Source organism: Crocuta crocuta, unplaced genomic scaffold (genome assembly GCF_008692635.1).
Source record: "Crocuta crocuta isolate KB4526 unplaced genomic scaffold, BGI_CrCroc_1.0 scaffold186, whole genome shotgun sequence".
Classification (NCBI taxonomy): domain Eukaryota; kingdom Metazoa; phylum Chordata; class Mammalia; order Carnivora; family Hyaenidae; genus Crocuta; species Crocuta crocuta.
Genome location: NW_027551569.1, coordinates 9,615,278 through 9,631,059, shown reverse-complemented (window position 1 = coordinate 9,631,059; position 15,782 = coordinate 9,615,278). Strand labels below are relative to the sequence as shown.

Below are 15,782 nucleotides of genomic sequence, written 5' to 3'. Positions count from 1 at the left end.
ACACACACTTGTTCTGCCGCTGAGCGTTCCTGTCCTTTGCCCCGGCCTGCTTTCTCGGAGAGCTCCCCAAGCTGCCAGTCTGATCCGCTCAAAGAAGGGGAAACCTCCCTCTACCATTTTGATGTTGAGTCCTTTTCCTTCTAAATTTGGAGTTAGAATTGTTTATTGCAATTTCCATGGTGCTTCAGAAATCCAAGCATTGTTGTCTTCTCACTTTGTTCCATCGAGACTTCAGTTCAGATGTCTCTGGAACATTCCTGTGTACCATCTTGAAACTGGCTTTGGGTGTCCAGATCTGCTACTTTACCCAGGGTCTTTGATGCCAGCAAATGCCACGAAGCCCAGCCTAATGGTGGTCTCTTCAGCGCTGTGACTCTTGTGGATGGTCCCTTATGCCACGAAGCCCAGCTAATGGTGGTCTCTTCAGCCCTGTGACTCTTGCGGATGGTCCCTTTTGCAGGCACCTCAAGAGTGGGAGATTTAAAAATGTTCCTTTAGGGGGAATAGTGTGGTCTTGTCACAGAGCACGAGGCTGGCATCCAGAAGCTTGAATTCCAGTCCTGGCTCTCTGGGAGAGGCTCGGGCACATCAGTTTACTTCTCAGAGTCTGTTTCTGGGAGAGGTGAAGAACTCCTACTAGCCACTCAAATGGAGGTTCAGGGGTAGGCCAAACATCAGGAAACCACAGGATACCTTCCTAGGCCTTCAGTCCTACTCCCAAGGCTTAAGGGCCAGAACGTGTTTGTGTGTTAAAACAAACACAGATACTCCTCAGTAGAATGCAGATTCAAGATGAATTTTAAAATGACACTCAAGATTTTATTGACAGTTTGAGGAACACTGAATTCTCTGTGTTCCCATCCAGACATTTCCATAATTGCTTCAGCCTCTGAGCTCGTGGCTGCTGGGTAACCCACCCTAGCCAAGCACGTAAGGCATGGCTGTGATTGTACAGAATGCATTATTTCTGAGGTGATACAGTATTGCCTATGAGGCTAACGCATGTCCAAAAGCCCTTTGGAATCTGCTTTTAAAAATAGCAAGAACGATTTATAATTAATACATCTCAAGTATCTATATATAGCAAACTGAAGTTCTTGAAAGGTTTCTTATGAGGCAAAAATACTCTTTCTGCTGAGCTTAAAGCAGGCCTTATTATCAAGAGTTCAGAATCTGTGGCATCTAAATTAATGAGCCTTTAACTTTGTAGAAAACCTTGAAGTTAGATGAACCCAAAATGAAACCCTTTGTTTTAAAAAAGCATCCCAGGGTATCATCTTCCTCATCTTCTGTAAGGGTTCTGTTTCTAATGATGTGAAGCTGATTTTAGTGCCTGTGTCATTTACCTCCCTACCATGATGATTCATTGATAATTGTATGTTCAGGATTCAGTTCTTTCCCTGATAGTTCATTCTAGAGGCTTCTAATTATCACTGGGTTTTCAGTATATGTTCGTCTAAAGTTTTAACAGTTAATAAATAAATCTGTAGGAGACCTTAAGTAAGTGTAAGGGGCACACTGGATAGGTGGTGCTCAATTGGTGCCCCCTGGTCAGCAGTTTCCTCTCCTTTTGCTTAAAAGAAAACCCCAGCTGCTTCTCGAGAAAGAGTAACAATTGAAGTGAAATTAGCAACAGGAGAAATCGCCAGTTTAAAAATGAGTATTTCTGGATCCTTACAGGATTCCCCTTAGAAAAGCTAGCATATCTGGATTTTAGCATCTTTGGCTTGACTTGTAAAAAAATGATCACATTAAAATTATACAGCTGTCAGCATCGAAGCCAGGCAGGTCACACTAGATGGAGAAAAATTGCCTTTCTGGTGCTGGCACAGTTAGGCTGTCATGCATACGGAGGTTTCTGTGGATTCTCTCTTCCAGTCAGAAAAGGGAGTGTTGCTGCCCACCTTTCTTTGTCATGAAGTGAACTAAATAGTCTTAAAAAAAAAATAATAATAACCAGCAAATAGGCCATTCCATGACATCTTCTGACAAAACAGTTACCGTCTGTCCTGAGACTCCTGATTTTTATTTATTTTGCCTATTGTCACAAGAAATAATCATTTTTTGAGAAACAAAGCTAAATACCTTAAAGTAAACCCTTCTTAAAACAAAAATAGTAATGAAAGAAGAGTTCTTCGATTTACTTTGCAAGATGTACACTCTCTGATTATGACTTTTCCATTCTGGAAATTCAGGAAAAGCATTTTGTGTTGCTGCCCTAATACTTGGTACAGTTGCATAATGGACTTACTTTTAAATAATTAGATGATTGGAAAGGAGAGATGTTTGCTCTGTTAGAATCATCATTTCCAGCCCTCTCAAACTTTACTAAGATCCTAGAATGAGATCTGTGAGAACATGATGGAAAACACACAGCCTTTCTGTTTCCATTTAACTTCTGTTGTTACCATTTTAGGAAAAACTTGATTTTTTTTCCTTTTGAGATTAAAAATAATAGGTTATTACAGATGCTCATATGGTCCTTATCTTAGGCCCAATTTTAGCAATATTATGCAGTAGAAGTGATTGGGACAGGATTTCTCAAATTGATCTTGCTTAAAGGAAGAGGAAAGGGAAAATATTTTTGAGATTAAAAATAATGGGTTACTACAGATGCTCATATGGTCCTTATCTTGGGACCAATTTTAGCAATATTATGTAGTAGAAGTGATTGGGGCAGGATTTCTCAAGTTGATATTGCTTAAAGGAAGAGGAAAAGGAAAATATTTTCCTCACAAATAATTATTAGTATCAAATACCAAATGTAGAGAAAGTGGACCAAAGAACAGCTCATCTTAAAAATATAATTTTAAGAAAATTTTTTTAATGTTTATTTTTGAGAGAGAGACAATGTGAGCAGGTGGGTAGGGGAAGGGCAGAGAGAGAGGGAGACACAGAATATGAAGCAGGCCCAGGTTCTGAACTGTCAGCACAGAGCCCTATGCACGGCTTGTACCTCCGAGCCGTGAGATCCTGACCTGAGCCAAAGTCGGATGCTTAACCGACTGAGCCACGTTGATGCTCCCAAAATAACAATTTTAAAGCATGGTTGCTATTACTATAGAAATCGTAATCATTCTAATACTTACTGAAATTTCAATTTTCATTTTAAAATTATGCTTTTTGGTCTGGTTGCATAGGCCAACAGTAATGTTTGTTGAATTTTTTTAAATCTAATCCTTTTTTTTTTTTTTAATGTCCTGAGTCTTTGGATATTTTTCACTACAAGCTGTCTGCATATATAGGCATCACGTCTAAAGTGGAGACCACATTTGTGTTATTACAAAATCTATGCTTGTTCTAAAGGGTTACGCTGATTATAATAACCACTGCTTGGAAATAATCAGTAGGTATTTAAAGATAGAATATTATAGTGAACATTTTCTTCATGGGGTTATGTTTGGTTTACTATCTGTTAATGAAAGGAAATACTTTCTTACTCTAAGCCTTTGGACGTTTTTTGCCCTACAGAAAAGTTGATTTTCTCTAAATCCTAACTGGTTGAATGGGAAAGTGTGTTCCTATTAGATAGAAATGTGTACTGTTTCTTGTTGGACAGTGACAGCTTCCTCCTGATGGATGTCTTTGTCTTTGAGAAAGCGTATTTTATTCTTGTGCCACGAGGCTACAGAGACTGACGCTGCTCTCTCACCTTTGCTTTGTCTCATAGTGTTGCCGTCACCAGGTCCAGAGACGTGCCTTCCTTTGGACCTCCTATCCCCAAAGGGGTCACTTTCCCTAAGTCAAATGTGTTCAGGGACTTCCTTTTGGCCAAAGTGATTAACGCAGAAAACGCTGCTCATAAATCAGAAAAGTTTCGGGCCATGGCAACTCGGACCCGCCAGGAATACCTGAAAGATCTGGCAGAAAAGAATGTCACCAACACCCCAATTGACCCATCTGGCAAGTTCCCATTCATCTCTCTGGCTTCCAAGAAGAAGGAGAAGTCTAAGCCATACCCGGGAGCCGAGCTCAGTAGCATGGGGGCCATTGTGTGGGCCGTGCGGGCCAAAGACTACAACACGGCTATGGAGATAGACTGCCTGTTGGGGATCTCCAACGAATTCATCGTCCTCATCGAGCAGGAGACAAAGAGTGTGGTTTTCAACTGTTCCTGCAGAGATGTGATAGGGTGGACCTCGACTGACACCAGCCTCAAAATCTTCTACGAGCGAGGAGAGTGTGTTTCAGTGGAGAGTTTAATTAATAACGAGGATATCAAGGAGATTGTAAAGAGGTTGCAGGTGAGTCTTTTCCTTCCGCTGACCTACAGTCGATGTCCCTCTCCTAAAGCTTCCAGTACAGACTAGAAGCAAGTTGCTGAAGTGGGTGCTATTTTATTCGCTCCTCTGAAGACTCGCTGGTGATCTGAGGCGACCCAGAGTTTATATCACCCTTGTCTTCCTTCATTTTTCAAAAGGAGAAGTAGAACAAGTGGGAGAAGACCCGTTTGCTGTGCGTTTGGGTTGGAAACCATTTAGTGTGACCTGGTCCCACTGCCCTGATGGCTGACGGGAGTAGCCCAGCCAGTCTGCTTAGTTGTCGAGAAGAATTGTCCGATTGGGTGTCTGTGCTGCCTGGAATTTCTTAAGGGCGAAGTGAGTGGCAAAATACAGTCTCTCTTAGCTGCCAGCTCCCTGTGGGTCTCAGTGAGAGGGTTTCCTTGTCAGTTCACTGAAGTCATTGAGTTCTTTGGAGGCAACAAGTATGTTCTTTCTGGCCTGATGAATGGAGGGTAGTGAAGAGGAAATAACCACACCGCCCCTCAGCCAGCAGCAGGGTGTTCAGAAATAACCCCACATGCAGTGTTTTCCAAGTCCCCTGTCCGCCACTTAACACCCTATGGCGCTGAACCATGATGCCTTCTGTTTCCTTGTCTAGTTTGTGTCAAAAGGTTGTGAGTCGGTGGAGATGACTCTGCGAAGGAACGGGCTAGGCCAGCTTGGCTTCCATGTCAACTACGAGGGCATCGTGGCCGACGTGGAGCCCTATGGCTACGCCTGGCAGGCAGGGCTGAGGCAGGGCAGCCGGCTGGTGGAGATCTGCAAGGTGGCCGTGGCCACCCTGAGCCATGAGCAGATGATCGACCTCCTGAGAACATCTGTCACGGTGAAGGTTGTCATCATCCCCCCACATGACGACTGCACCCCGCGGAGGTAGGTCTGAGTCGGCAGCTGTGAACCCGGGATTCCACGGTCGTGTTTATGCACCACGTAGAACATCCTCTCCTGGCGGGTGGGGAAGGGGGCTGCTGTGAAGCGTGCTGGCTTACACGCGGCGCTCAAAGTTGCGGGGAAAGTCCGGCTCGGGGCATACATAGCCCCCTTTCAGCGTGTGTCAGCAGCAGCCAGGAAGAGGGACTAACTTGGACCGTGCCCAGGATTTACACCTGTGGATTTAGAAAGGTGCCATTACAGATAGAGAGGTCTGGTAATACCCATCTTAAACATCCTGCGCCCGTAGCTCAGAAACGTTGAGCACTTACTGTTAGAAGACCCTGAGCAGCACAGACCGTCAGGCGTTTTGGTTTTATGTTCCGTGACACTCTCGTTCTACTTTCTGTCCAAAATTCGGAGTGCCGTTTGGACCCCTGCACTCAGCCTGGAACCCCGGACGTGACATAGCAGGTGTTTGCTTAACTGCCTCTGTGTGGCCGGAATCGGCCTCAAATGACCTGATGATGCTTTGGCAGTTTAATCCCAGCCTTTCACAGAGGGAATCCCGGGGGCTCCCTGCCCCTCCCAGCTCCTGCTTGGCCTGCAGCCTTCTTGAAAATTTAATTTCTTGGCCTCTAGGGAGGTTTCTTGATGGAACAGATTTAATCAACTGTTTTTTTTTTTTTTTCTCTATTGGGCATGTCCATGTTATCTTTACTAGTTTTTTTCAATCTGCTAATTTGCTTTCAGCCATTATTTTCTGAGAGTTTCTCTTAAGCTTTGGCAATTAGTACTTAGGCCTTCCAAAGCCAGTACAACATCCTTAACCTCCCCGCCCCCCAAACCTGTCCCACACCTGAGCTCTCTCAAAAGATTTATGCACAAGAGATGGTAGAAAGTATAAACAGCTATGATGGGTTATTTGTGTCCTTTAAAAAGTAAGCAGCAATGACAACCTGAATGTACTTCAGTTCTTCAAATCAAGTGTCCCAGACGACACCGCACTCACTGGCATTTCTGAATCCTGCTTACTGTCTCGATGGCCAGAGGCCGGGTGCCTGTGTCAGAATATGGTGAACTCTCTAATGGTTTTAAGAAATGCTCCCTATTAGATGCCTGGATTTCTCTGGAAACTGAAGTATCTATACAGAACATTGTATTTTAGCTATTTTGGAGGGTTGGGGGAGTTATTCTGAAACATATACCCTGCCTTAGTTAAGGTCTTTTCTGGTTCCCTCAGGCACATCATCATTAATGTTAAGCATTTTGCTGAACTACGATTCAGGAATGACCCTGGAGGTGGGCGGAAATGGTGGTTGGGTCTTTATAGCGCTCTCCAGCTATACTTCTCTTCTGGCTGCTCTGTCTTCTGTCCCTTGGTCTCTCCTTCACATTGTCTACTTGATTGCTTCTGAACAGGCAGCTGTAAACTGGAGAAGATAACCAAGCTTTGTAACTTCTCAACCTTAATTACACCACAATACAGAGTTAAAAGACGCCGGACTGAGAACTAATGTTCCCAGAATGAGTCTATAGATGGTGTGGCACCATCTTGTCTGTTCAGAGGCCTTTGCCCTGGCTTCTAGGCTCCCCAGTTTGGGGGCGGGGGCAGGGAAATAGGTGTACACGAGTGTGAGTATGTGATGAACTGGATGGAATGGGCAACATTGCTGACATTGAATTGTGAGCGGTGGTTACTGAAAGGATGGGTCAGAACGCCTGGCCCTGGAGAGATAGGCCTGGGGTAGGAGGTGGTTTATCTACAGCAATATGCTAAGCTAGATAAGTCTGTGCTATGTTGGTAAAAACAACTAACATTTGCCTAGAATTTAACGTGCCACATCCTAGAAAAAACACTTTTACATGGATTAGCGCCTTTAATCCCTATAACTACTTTATGAGTATTAATATTATTCCTATTTAAAGAAACCAAGACGCAGGGAGGTTAGTAGCTTCCTGAGCTCATCTGGCAAGTTTAAGTTTCACTCCAGAATCCAAGCTCTTAACTACTACTCTGTATGCTGGGGTCACAGGTCCGGTTTTTACACAGGGATCTGTTGGTACCCTGGCTTTCTGTTGAGGACAGGACCATTGATTTGTAGCATTGCGGGTTCCCATGGTGTAGATCCTGCATCTGTGGTCCATGTCAAGCTACTGGCATGAGCCCCTGAACGCAGAGTGGAATGGATGCTCACAGTCCACTCTCACAAGCCAGGACAGACTGGCTCCCGCACGCCCCTCAGTGAATGAGCAGTGTTTGTCTTAATCTTCCAGTGCTGCCACTGAGTCATTCAGTGCCACTTCTAGCCAGCGGAGCCGGGGTTACAGGACAGAAAGGTGCTAGGAGTCTGCCCCCATGAGGGTGAGGGATGAGGAGGCTTGGTTGCAGGATCAGCACACCGCATAACCCCTTGCCTGGGAAGCACAGCCTGTGCGTTGCACTACAGTTTCCCTCCGGAAAGCCACAGTCACACCTGGGCAGGTGTGAAATGGCGCCATTGATGCCTCTGGAGGACTGAAAGCCCCGCTTTCCCCTTCCCTCCTTTAGAAACAACTTCAAGGGAACAGCTGAAGCCTTAGCACCTTGCTGTAATTTTCAACAAAATAAGATAATGCTCTTCTGTCATTTTTCTCTTCTCCTCCACTTCTCCTCCACTTCACACTCCCACTGCTGTTTTCCTAGCAACTAATTACTCTGTTCTTTGACTAGTCACTCTCTCCTTTGTCAGCTGTTACTGCAGCTCCAGCGTGAGGCGGAACAGGCCTCCCCCAGGCACCCCAAACCCCAGCCCCGCTGCCCCTCAGCTGCCTGCTTCTTGGGTACCTGGTGTGGTGATTGTACACAGTCACCCGCGTGTATTCACATGGGAGAGTCCTTAGCTGTGAAAAGACGGGTCTTTTGTATTAATGGAAAAGACAGTTTAACAGCAAAGTGGAGCTCCAATAATAAAAGTAAAATCAGGCTCTTTTCCCTGTTCTTAGGACACGGGCAGATGCTCTATGAATTGCTTTCAAACGAAAGGGTTTTTTTAAGAGAAGAAAGGACAGGAGAAGTAGAGCAAAATTCCTGAGCTCCTACTATGTATTGGGTATTTAAAAAAAAAAAACAAGCCTTTATTTCCATTAAAACAGTGAGGAGGAGGCCTGAAGAGGCTCCGTAGCTGCCATGGGCCGCCAGGACCAGCTGAAGGGCTGCCTGCTGCAGGCACCAGGCAGAAGAGGTGTGGCGCTTATCCACAGACTCCTCCAGAAAGCCTCCCAGGGAGCCAGCGTCAGACTTTAGGAGGGCCCCTCACCCCACAGCCGCCCCTGGTTCCGGACTGCGGGAGCCGGGACCCGAACCCAGACCCGCACGTTAATCTGCTGAGGTCTGCGGCCTCTGAATCCTCAGCAGCCATTGCGTTGCCAAGAGGAAAAACACCCCATTGACAGTTTTCACCCACATTTAATCCCGATGTCGTGAATGGTGTTGTGGGAGTGGTGGACCTTCATTCTGTCATGGACCCCCGGCCTGCAGCTTTTGAGGAAAGCAATCAAGGACCATTCAGGAGGAAGAGCTGAAAACAAACAAATTACATAAAAGGACCAAATTCCCTTTTAAATAAACTGGGTCACGATTTGTCTCAATTTTAAAACACAAGTACTTCAAAGTGCAAAGGCCTTCTGCTTTGGAACCAGAAAGGCTGTAAGAGTTCATCTGGTTCAGATCTCTCAGTTTTCAGGCAAGGAGCTTGGGTGCAAAGAGGCTGAGCATTTTTCCCAAACGAAAATCCCATGGCTCATTAGGGACCTGGCTGTCCTCAAGACATGTGACTCTGCTGATTCAAGAGTCCAGTGCTGTGACACTCTGTTGGGTGTGCCATGCGATGGCTTCTCCATCTGTGCTTTTCGTGTTTAAGAGAAATAGGAGAGACTGATGGGTAATCAGAAACTAAGAGACAAAGAAAGAATAAAAAGTCTGAAAAAGTAAGGAGAAGGAGTGGCTTTTCATCCAACAGGGTTTCGGCATCTTGCCATGTGTCTCTTAGCCCTGAAATACTGAAATTGCAGTTTGTGTGGTGGCCCATAGCTCTTTAAAGGCTGCTGAGATTTCCATTTTGTCACTGACTGTGCCTTGAGTGAAATGCAGTAGTCACTTGAAGTGAAGAAGTTTGGGAACATAAGGCTGACCCCCATGTCGGTTAACTCTTTTTTTTTTTTTTTTTTAAGATTTTTGAGAGAGAGACAGAGCATGAGAGGGGGGAGGAGCAGAGAGAGAGAGGAAGACACAGAATCTGAAGCACGCTCCAGGTTCTGAGCTGTTAGCACAGAGCCCAACGCGGGGCTCAAAGCCCCAAACCATGAGATCGTGACCCGAGCTGAAGTGGACACTTGACGAAATGAGCCACCCAGGCACCCCAGTTAATTCTTGAGTTCATATCCCGGCTCTGCCACTTCCTGGCTGTATAATCTTGGGCAGATTGATCTCTCCAGGCCTCCATTTCCTCATCTCCTAAATAGGGACAGGAGTGGTGCCTACTGTTGTAGGGCAGCCAGATTAGTGCCTGGCCCCTGATCAGTGTCAGTTACTGTTCAACACCACATTTTACTGAATGTCATAATAAAAATCCTCTTGAATTTTTTATGTGTGTCACAAAAAGCTGGCTTTTATCTTCATTCTTCAGTATTCTGCCCACTTCTTGATTCCATGTATCATTTTTATATTTTCAGAGATAAGTAAGCAATGGGAAGCTAGTGGGTGTCTGTTCACCTTGGAAGGCAGTTAGACATGGTGACTTGGTCGAGGTTGAGCATTGTGAATCCATTGTCTTTCGTTTCCTACGAGTGAGTCTTCTCTCCCTGCTTAGGCTCTATCATCCTGCATTCTGTCATTATCAACCGTGCAGAATGTGTTACCGTTCTAGCTATGTGTTAGTAGGAGTGGTAGAAATGAAATGGAGACTATAGAGAAGGTAAAATCTTTGGGGTCTTGTAACCAGTGTTAATATTAAGTGTTATGTAGCTTAACAGACCGTTTTAAACAGTTTATGAACTAGAAGAAAGTTTAGCAATTACCAGTTCCAACGCTTTCATTTCCCAAAGAAGCTAAGGCCCAAACAACGAAAGCAACTTGTCCATTTCATAGTATGTTATTATTGTTTCTGTTATCCTTATTTATTATTATCAGCCTTGATGCAATGTGGACTTGAGGCAGCCTGTACCTGTAAAGGTGCATATAAAGTACCACACAATTAAAACTCGACAGGAGGATCTCTTGGAGGGGTGGGGTATGGTGAAGAGAAAACATGACCTCCAGGGGGATTTTTGAAAAGCTAGTGCCCAGGACACACAAGGGTGATGTTCTATGCACGTGAAGGTTGTTGGCACCCAACAGAAAAATATTTTATATATATAATATAGTGATATGATCCATTGAGTTTACAAGTGAAACAGGCCACTGCTGAGGTGAAGCAAAAGCTAGTCCTGATTTTGAGGTGGAGGGAAATTTTCCCAGGGGTTATTGCCTATTTTTATTAACACCCCTTTTGCAAGCTGTAACATTCTCACGTTATATTCATAGACCAGAGCATAAGACATAATATGCCATATTTAGTCAGAAATGCAAGACTTCAAGCCATACTACAGTAATACCTCTCTGAAGAATCAAAAAAGTATTGCAGCTTTTTTGTCAGAGAGATGAGAATCAAAGCTAGAAATCATGTCAAAACCTGAGGTGCCGTCCCCTCCTATCAGAGAAAAGGTTTATTACATAAGAAGTCATTAGCTGTTAAAAGTCATGTCAGATGTGCCATAAAGCAGTGTTTTGTGAACCACAGGTTGTAACTCTTAAGTAGATCATGAAATCCATTTTGTAGGCTGCGTTCAGTGTGTTTCTTTAATGAAAAGGATTAACACAATACAGCAGCAGAATGGAAGAGTATGTGTGTGTGTGGTGGTGCTGCATCACAGTGTAAAATGTATTTCTTATGGGGCTTGTGGTCCAAAAAGTTTGAAAGCCACTGTCATTGAAGCTTCTAAGGGGTACAGTGGAACCTTGGGTGGAGGGTCAGATTAAGGTTGACTTGGACTTTTGGGGAGTCAGGAGAAGTGGTAAGAGAATTGTAATAAAAGATGCTGCTTGGAGATTTGGGCTGAGACTGAGCAGGCAGGGACCCCAGCAAATGCATGCACCTCAAAAGCAGCCCTTCTTGGGGTACCTAGGTGGCCGAGTCAGTTGAGCGTCGAACTTCGCTGAGGTAATGATGTCACAGTTTGTGGGTTTGAGCCACGTCGGGCTCTGTGCTGACAGCTCAGAGCCTGGAGCCTGCTTTAGATTCTGTCTCCCTCTTTCTCTGCCCCTCCCCTGTTCATGCTCTGTCTCTCTCTGTCTCAAAAATAAACATTAAAAAAAAATTTTTTTTTAATGAATAAATAAAAAAACATTTTAAAAATAAAAAAGGAAGAAGCAGCAGCCCTTCCTAAAAGTCGTGCCTCTCATGGGGACATGGGAGAGGGCACATCGCGGGGTACATGTTAGAAACCCCAGGAGTCGTGCCCGAGACACATAGACTAGGTCCTGAGAGAGCGGCGCCTTCCACTGGCGTTATGCACCCACCGTACAAACCCATTTCCCAAGTCAAGACCCAGCCTTCAGACCTGTGCTGCGTGGTGAGGAGCCACAAGTCGCCGTGGCCAAGGGACCCATGTAACGAGGCCAGTCCAAAGTGAGAAGTGCTGAACTTCTGAAATACACACCAAATTTTGATGAGTGTACATCTCATTGTTCATTTTTTAATATTTGTGGATTACATGTTCAAATGATAGCATCTTAGATATATTGGGCTTCATAAAAATATATTATTAAATTCATTTCACCTGCTCCCTTTTACTTTTCTCACGTGGCTGCCGGCTCACATTATGTCTCTAGCAGACAGCACTGCCTGGACTCTCTCCTTTCTCTTCCTCTGAAATGTTTCCTAGTCACTCTTAACCCTTCCTTTTCCGGGCTCCCCACCTGCTTCTCAATCTCTGAAATTCCTTTAAGCAGAAGAGTCATTTTTTTCACTTAGTAATGAAATTCAAATGCACAGTGTGCCTATTTTTTTTATAGACATAGGTTTCAGTGGGCATAGGTTTTTTTCAGTTAATTTGTCAGTCAAATTAATAATGGGCTGAACCTCCCTTGGTTGTTTGGGTAGAGGGAATGGACAGTGGATTCCACATTTCCTGAGGTTTGGAGGTGGGGATGGTAGCACAGAAAAGGGGCTAAAGCACTAGAAGGTATTTTAGCCTGACGTGAATTTTACTCAGGGGACAGCCTACTGTGGGACATTTCTGGCTTTTGGGTTGCTGGGCGGGGAGTCCAATTTCAGATTATGCTTTGTTCTCTGGTGATTTGATAATTATAGAATTTCTACAATTAGCTTTTTCCCACTCCTTCAGAACTAAATTTGGCCCTCAGTTTGGATTTCAAAATGTATCCCCACTTATTAGGATCTCAACAAATCTACTACCTTTCTGGGTCCCTGGTCATGGCACTCAATGCAGGGGGCGCAAAGCTGCTTGTTTCCTCGGAGTCCCAGTTGTGCCCACCTGGCCGCATCGCCTGCTCAGGCCTGGGTCCTGACTCTGCCCGTACCCGCCCCTTCCCCCCGCCGCGGTGACTGTGGGTCCCGCTGTGTTTTTCAAGACTCCCTGCCTCAGACTTAATAGTTGAGACGGAGCAAAGGAAAATACACAAGTGTGGTACCTCCCAGCATTCTGGTTTTTGAAAGGGCAGTAATTATAGGGCCCAGTGATTAAAAGACGGTTTGAAACAAAGGATGAAGCATTTGATCCATTTCAACTGTTAATGAGAATCAGTGTGGTTCCACCCACAAAAAGAAGCAATATTAATTTTTCTTCTTTCTGTGTCCCTAACAGGAGTTGCTCTGAAACATACCGCATGCCAGTGATGGAATACAAAATGAATGAAGGGGTTTCCTACGAATTCAAGTTTCCCTTCCGAAATAATAACAAATGGCAGAGGAATGCCAACAAGGGGCCTCACCCAACCCAGGTCCCCTCCCAGGTGCAGAGTCCTATGACCTCGAGACTGAATGCTGGCAAAGGAGACGGGAAGATGCCTCCTCCAGAAAGAGCCGCCAACATCCCTCGAAGCATCTCCAGTGATGGGCGCCCCCTGGAGAGGCGGTGAGTGCACCTTCCGAGGTTTGTTCTGAGTCTCTGCGCCAGATCTGAGGACACCAGACCCACTAGCGCTAATGTTAGGTCTTCCCGTAGTTTACTAGAAATCAGGAATTGCAGCAGATGCATGCATCTGGTGGCTTTCCAAGCACGGTAGCGTTCCAAAGCCGTAAAGATGAAAGAGGATATATTCCAGCAAGCCCTCAGCTCCGAGTCATGGTATCTGTGCTTTGCCTCTTCATCTCCACGTGATAGCAACAAAAACCGTCACTGCACACTTTATGGCTATGATGGATTAGAACTTGGCGGATTCACTGAGGTGACATTGGCCATATTATCATCTTTGACAGCCTTTGACTCTTGGGGAGAAGTGATAGGATAGTAGCAAAAGAATGCAGGTGTTTTGTTGGGTGTCTGTGTCACTTTGTTAATAAAGCTTGTAAAAATTTTAGTAGCACCTGGGTGACTCAGTCGGTTAAGCATCTAACTCCATATTGGCTCTGGTCATCATCTCATGGTCTGTAATATCGAACCCCCACAGGGTTCTGTGCTGACAGCCTAGAGCCTGCTTGAGATTCTCTCTCTCCCTCTCTCAAAATAAATAAACAAACAAAAAAAAAATATGGTAAAAATTTTAAATAATAGCGCTGTGCACTACCTATGCTGATGAAGGAGACAGTTGTAATGCAGTAAGCTCTTAGTCGCCCACTAGAAGAAGCCAACTTCTTTCTGTCCACTGCCCTTTCTTCAGCACTTCTGCTTGTCTTGATCACATCTTGGGATGTTTCTGTGGCCCTCGCACTGGAGAGGGGTCAGGAATCCCAGAGCTGGGGATATGTCTCTGTTCCAGGAGCTGTGTGGGGCAGAAGGAAGGTGGGAGCCAAACGTGAGTCTGGCTCCGTTAAGCAGTGGAAACCACATCCAGCGGGAACGGAGTGCCAAGGAAAACGGGCCCCAGCTATGCTGGCGTAGTCATTGATTGATTCAGATTGGGAGCAGAAAAGCTGAAGGGCTTTTTTGTTTGTTTGTTTGTTAACATTTTTTTAATGTTTATTTAATTTTGAGAGAGACAGAGACAGCATGAGCTGGGGAGGGGCAGAGAGAGAGACACACACAGAATCCGAAGCAGGCTCCAGGCTCCAAACTGTCAGCACAGAGCCCGACATGGGGCTCGAACCTGCAACCTGGGAGATCATGACCTGAGACGAAGTCACGCTTAACGGACTGAACCACCCAGGCGCCCCAGAAAGCTAGAGGTTTTAAAAACCACATTATGATGTCTTTTATCTTACGTCTAACTTTTGAACTACTGCATAAAACATTGTCACTAGTTCAGAAACACCAGGATAACATGTAAAAATAAACACCACTACCACTACCACCGCCAACCAACAAAACTAGTTGTCTTTCTAAAATTGCTCACTTAATCCTGGAGAGTGATTTGTAGAGCTTTACTCTTTATCTCAATAAAAGACTCCTGTCCCAAAGTGGCTACTTTCCCATCTGGACTCTTGCTTTCATCATTTTTGAGGAGGAAAAACATCCAAGAGATCTCTGAATAAGCTCTTTGTTCTACACATTCCAAACTTGGCTGTCCCCGAGGGGTATGTGAACTGGAATTCATGGTTTGGCCCACGTTTTGAAAGATGAGCCTTAGGAAATCATTGTTTAGAGAAGGGCCTTTTTTTCACCCCTCTTAGGCTATTTTCTTTCCCTTTCAGGACAGCCATCAGACTTTTACAAGTTAAAGTGTTTTGTGTTCATTTCCTTATACAATATTCCATATAGGAAAAGAACAGGATATGTTTTGATTCCATGTTGAATTTAACTTCTGCAACAGAAACCAAAGTTTGTTGCTGAACATCCTGACCTCAAAAGTGGAAATATTTTTTGTAGCTAATTATCATCTTATGATGCAAGCAGATTTTAGTGCTAGAGATGCGTCAGCTGCATTATCACCCAGATGGAGCTCTTCGGAGTTCGAGAGTTATTTCTGCGGGTACTTGTGTCTGCCGTTCACCTTAGCCAGCACCCTGTCCCGGGGGGGAGGGGGATCTGACTGCTCTCCCTGTAAGACCATAGGGGTGGCCCTGGCACCCTCAGGCTCCACAGATGAAAGGGGCAGGCGCAGTGGCCGCCAGTGGTTTTCGGGGAGATGTAACCTCTAAGGCTTCTGAGTTTCAGGTGTTCTTGAGGACACAGGACTGATGTTTCAGATCTTCCAATGGAGAATGTAGGTGACCTGTAAAATCTCAGCTCTACAAATGCAGGAGATTCAGGTTACTTAGCTCACGTTCATTTTGAAATATGTGCCGGTTGGGTATTCTTCCTTTGTGTGCTTTTAAAGAGTTGGATTTCCTATCCCATCATTGCTCGTTTTTAGTAACACAGTATTTCTTTTTTTAAGTTTTCACTTGGAGCCACAACCAGAAGAAGATCCTATTTGAGAAACTCTGTTTT

General features: G+C 44.8%; 1 protein-coding gene across 6 annotated transcripts in view; it reads left to right on the top strand.

Annotated features, from left to right (window-relative positions):
• The window catches only part of SIPA1L1 (signal induced proliferation associated 1 like 1), a 354,681-nt gene that overhangs the window by 277,651 nt on the left and 61,248 nt on the right, over positions 1-15,782 (top strand). For all 6 annotated transcript variants that reach the window (XM_077750694.1, XM_077750699.1, XM_077750698.1 and 3 more), the window contains 3 exons: positions 3,671-4,244; positions 4,882-5,156; positions 13,059-13,328. In XM_077750694.1, the coding sequence (XP_077606820.1) occupies positions 3,671-4,244; positions 4,882-5,156; positions 13,059-13,328 (1,119 nt within the window). The remainder of the gene's footprint in view (positions 1-3,670; positions 4,245-4,881; positions 5,157-13,058; positions 13,329-15,782) is intronic.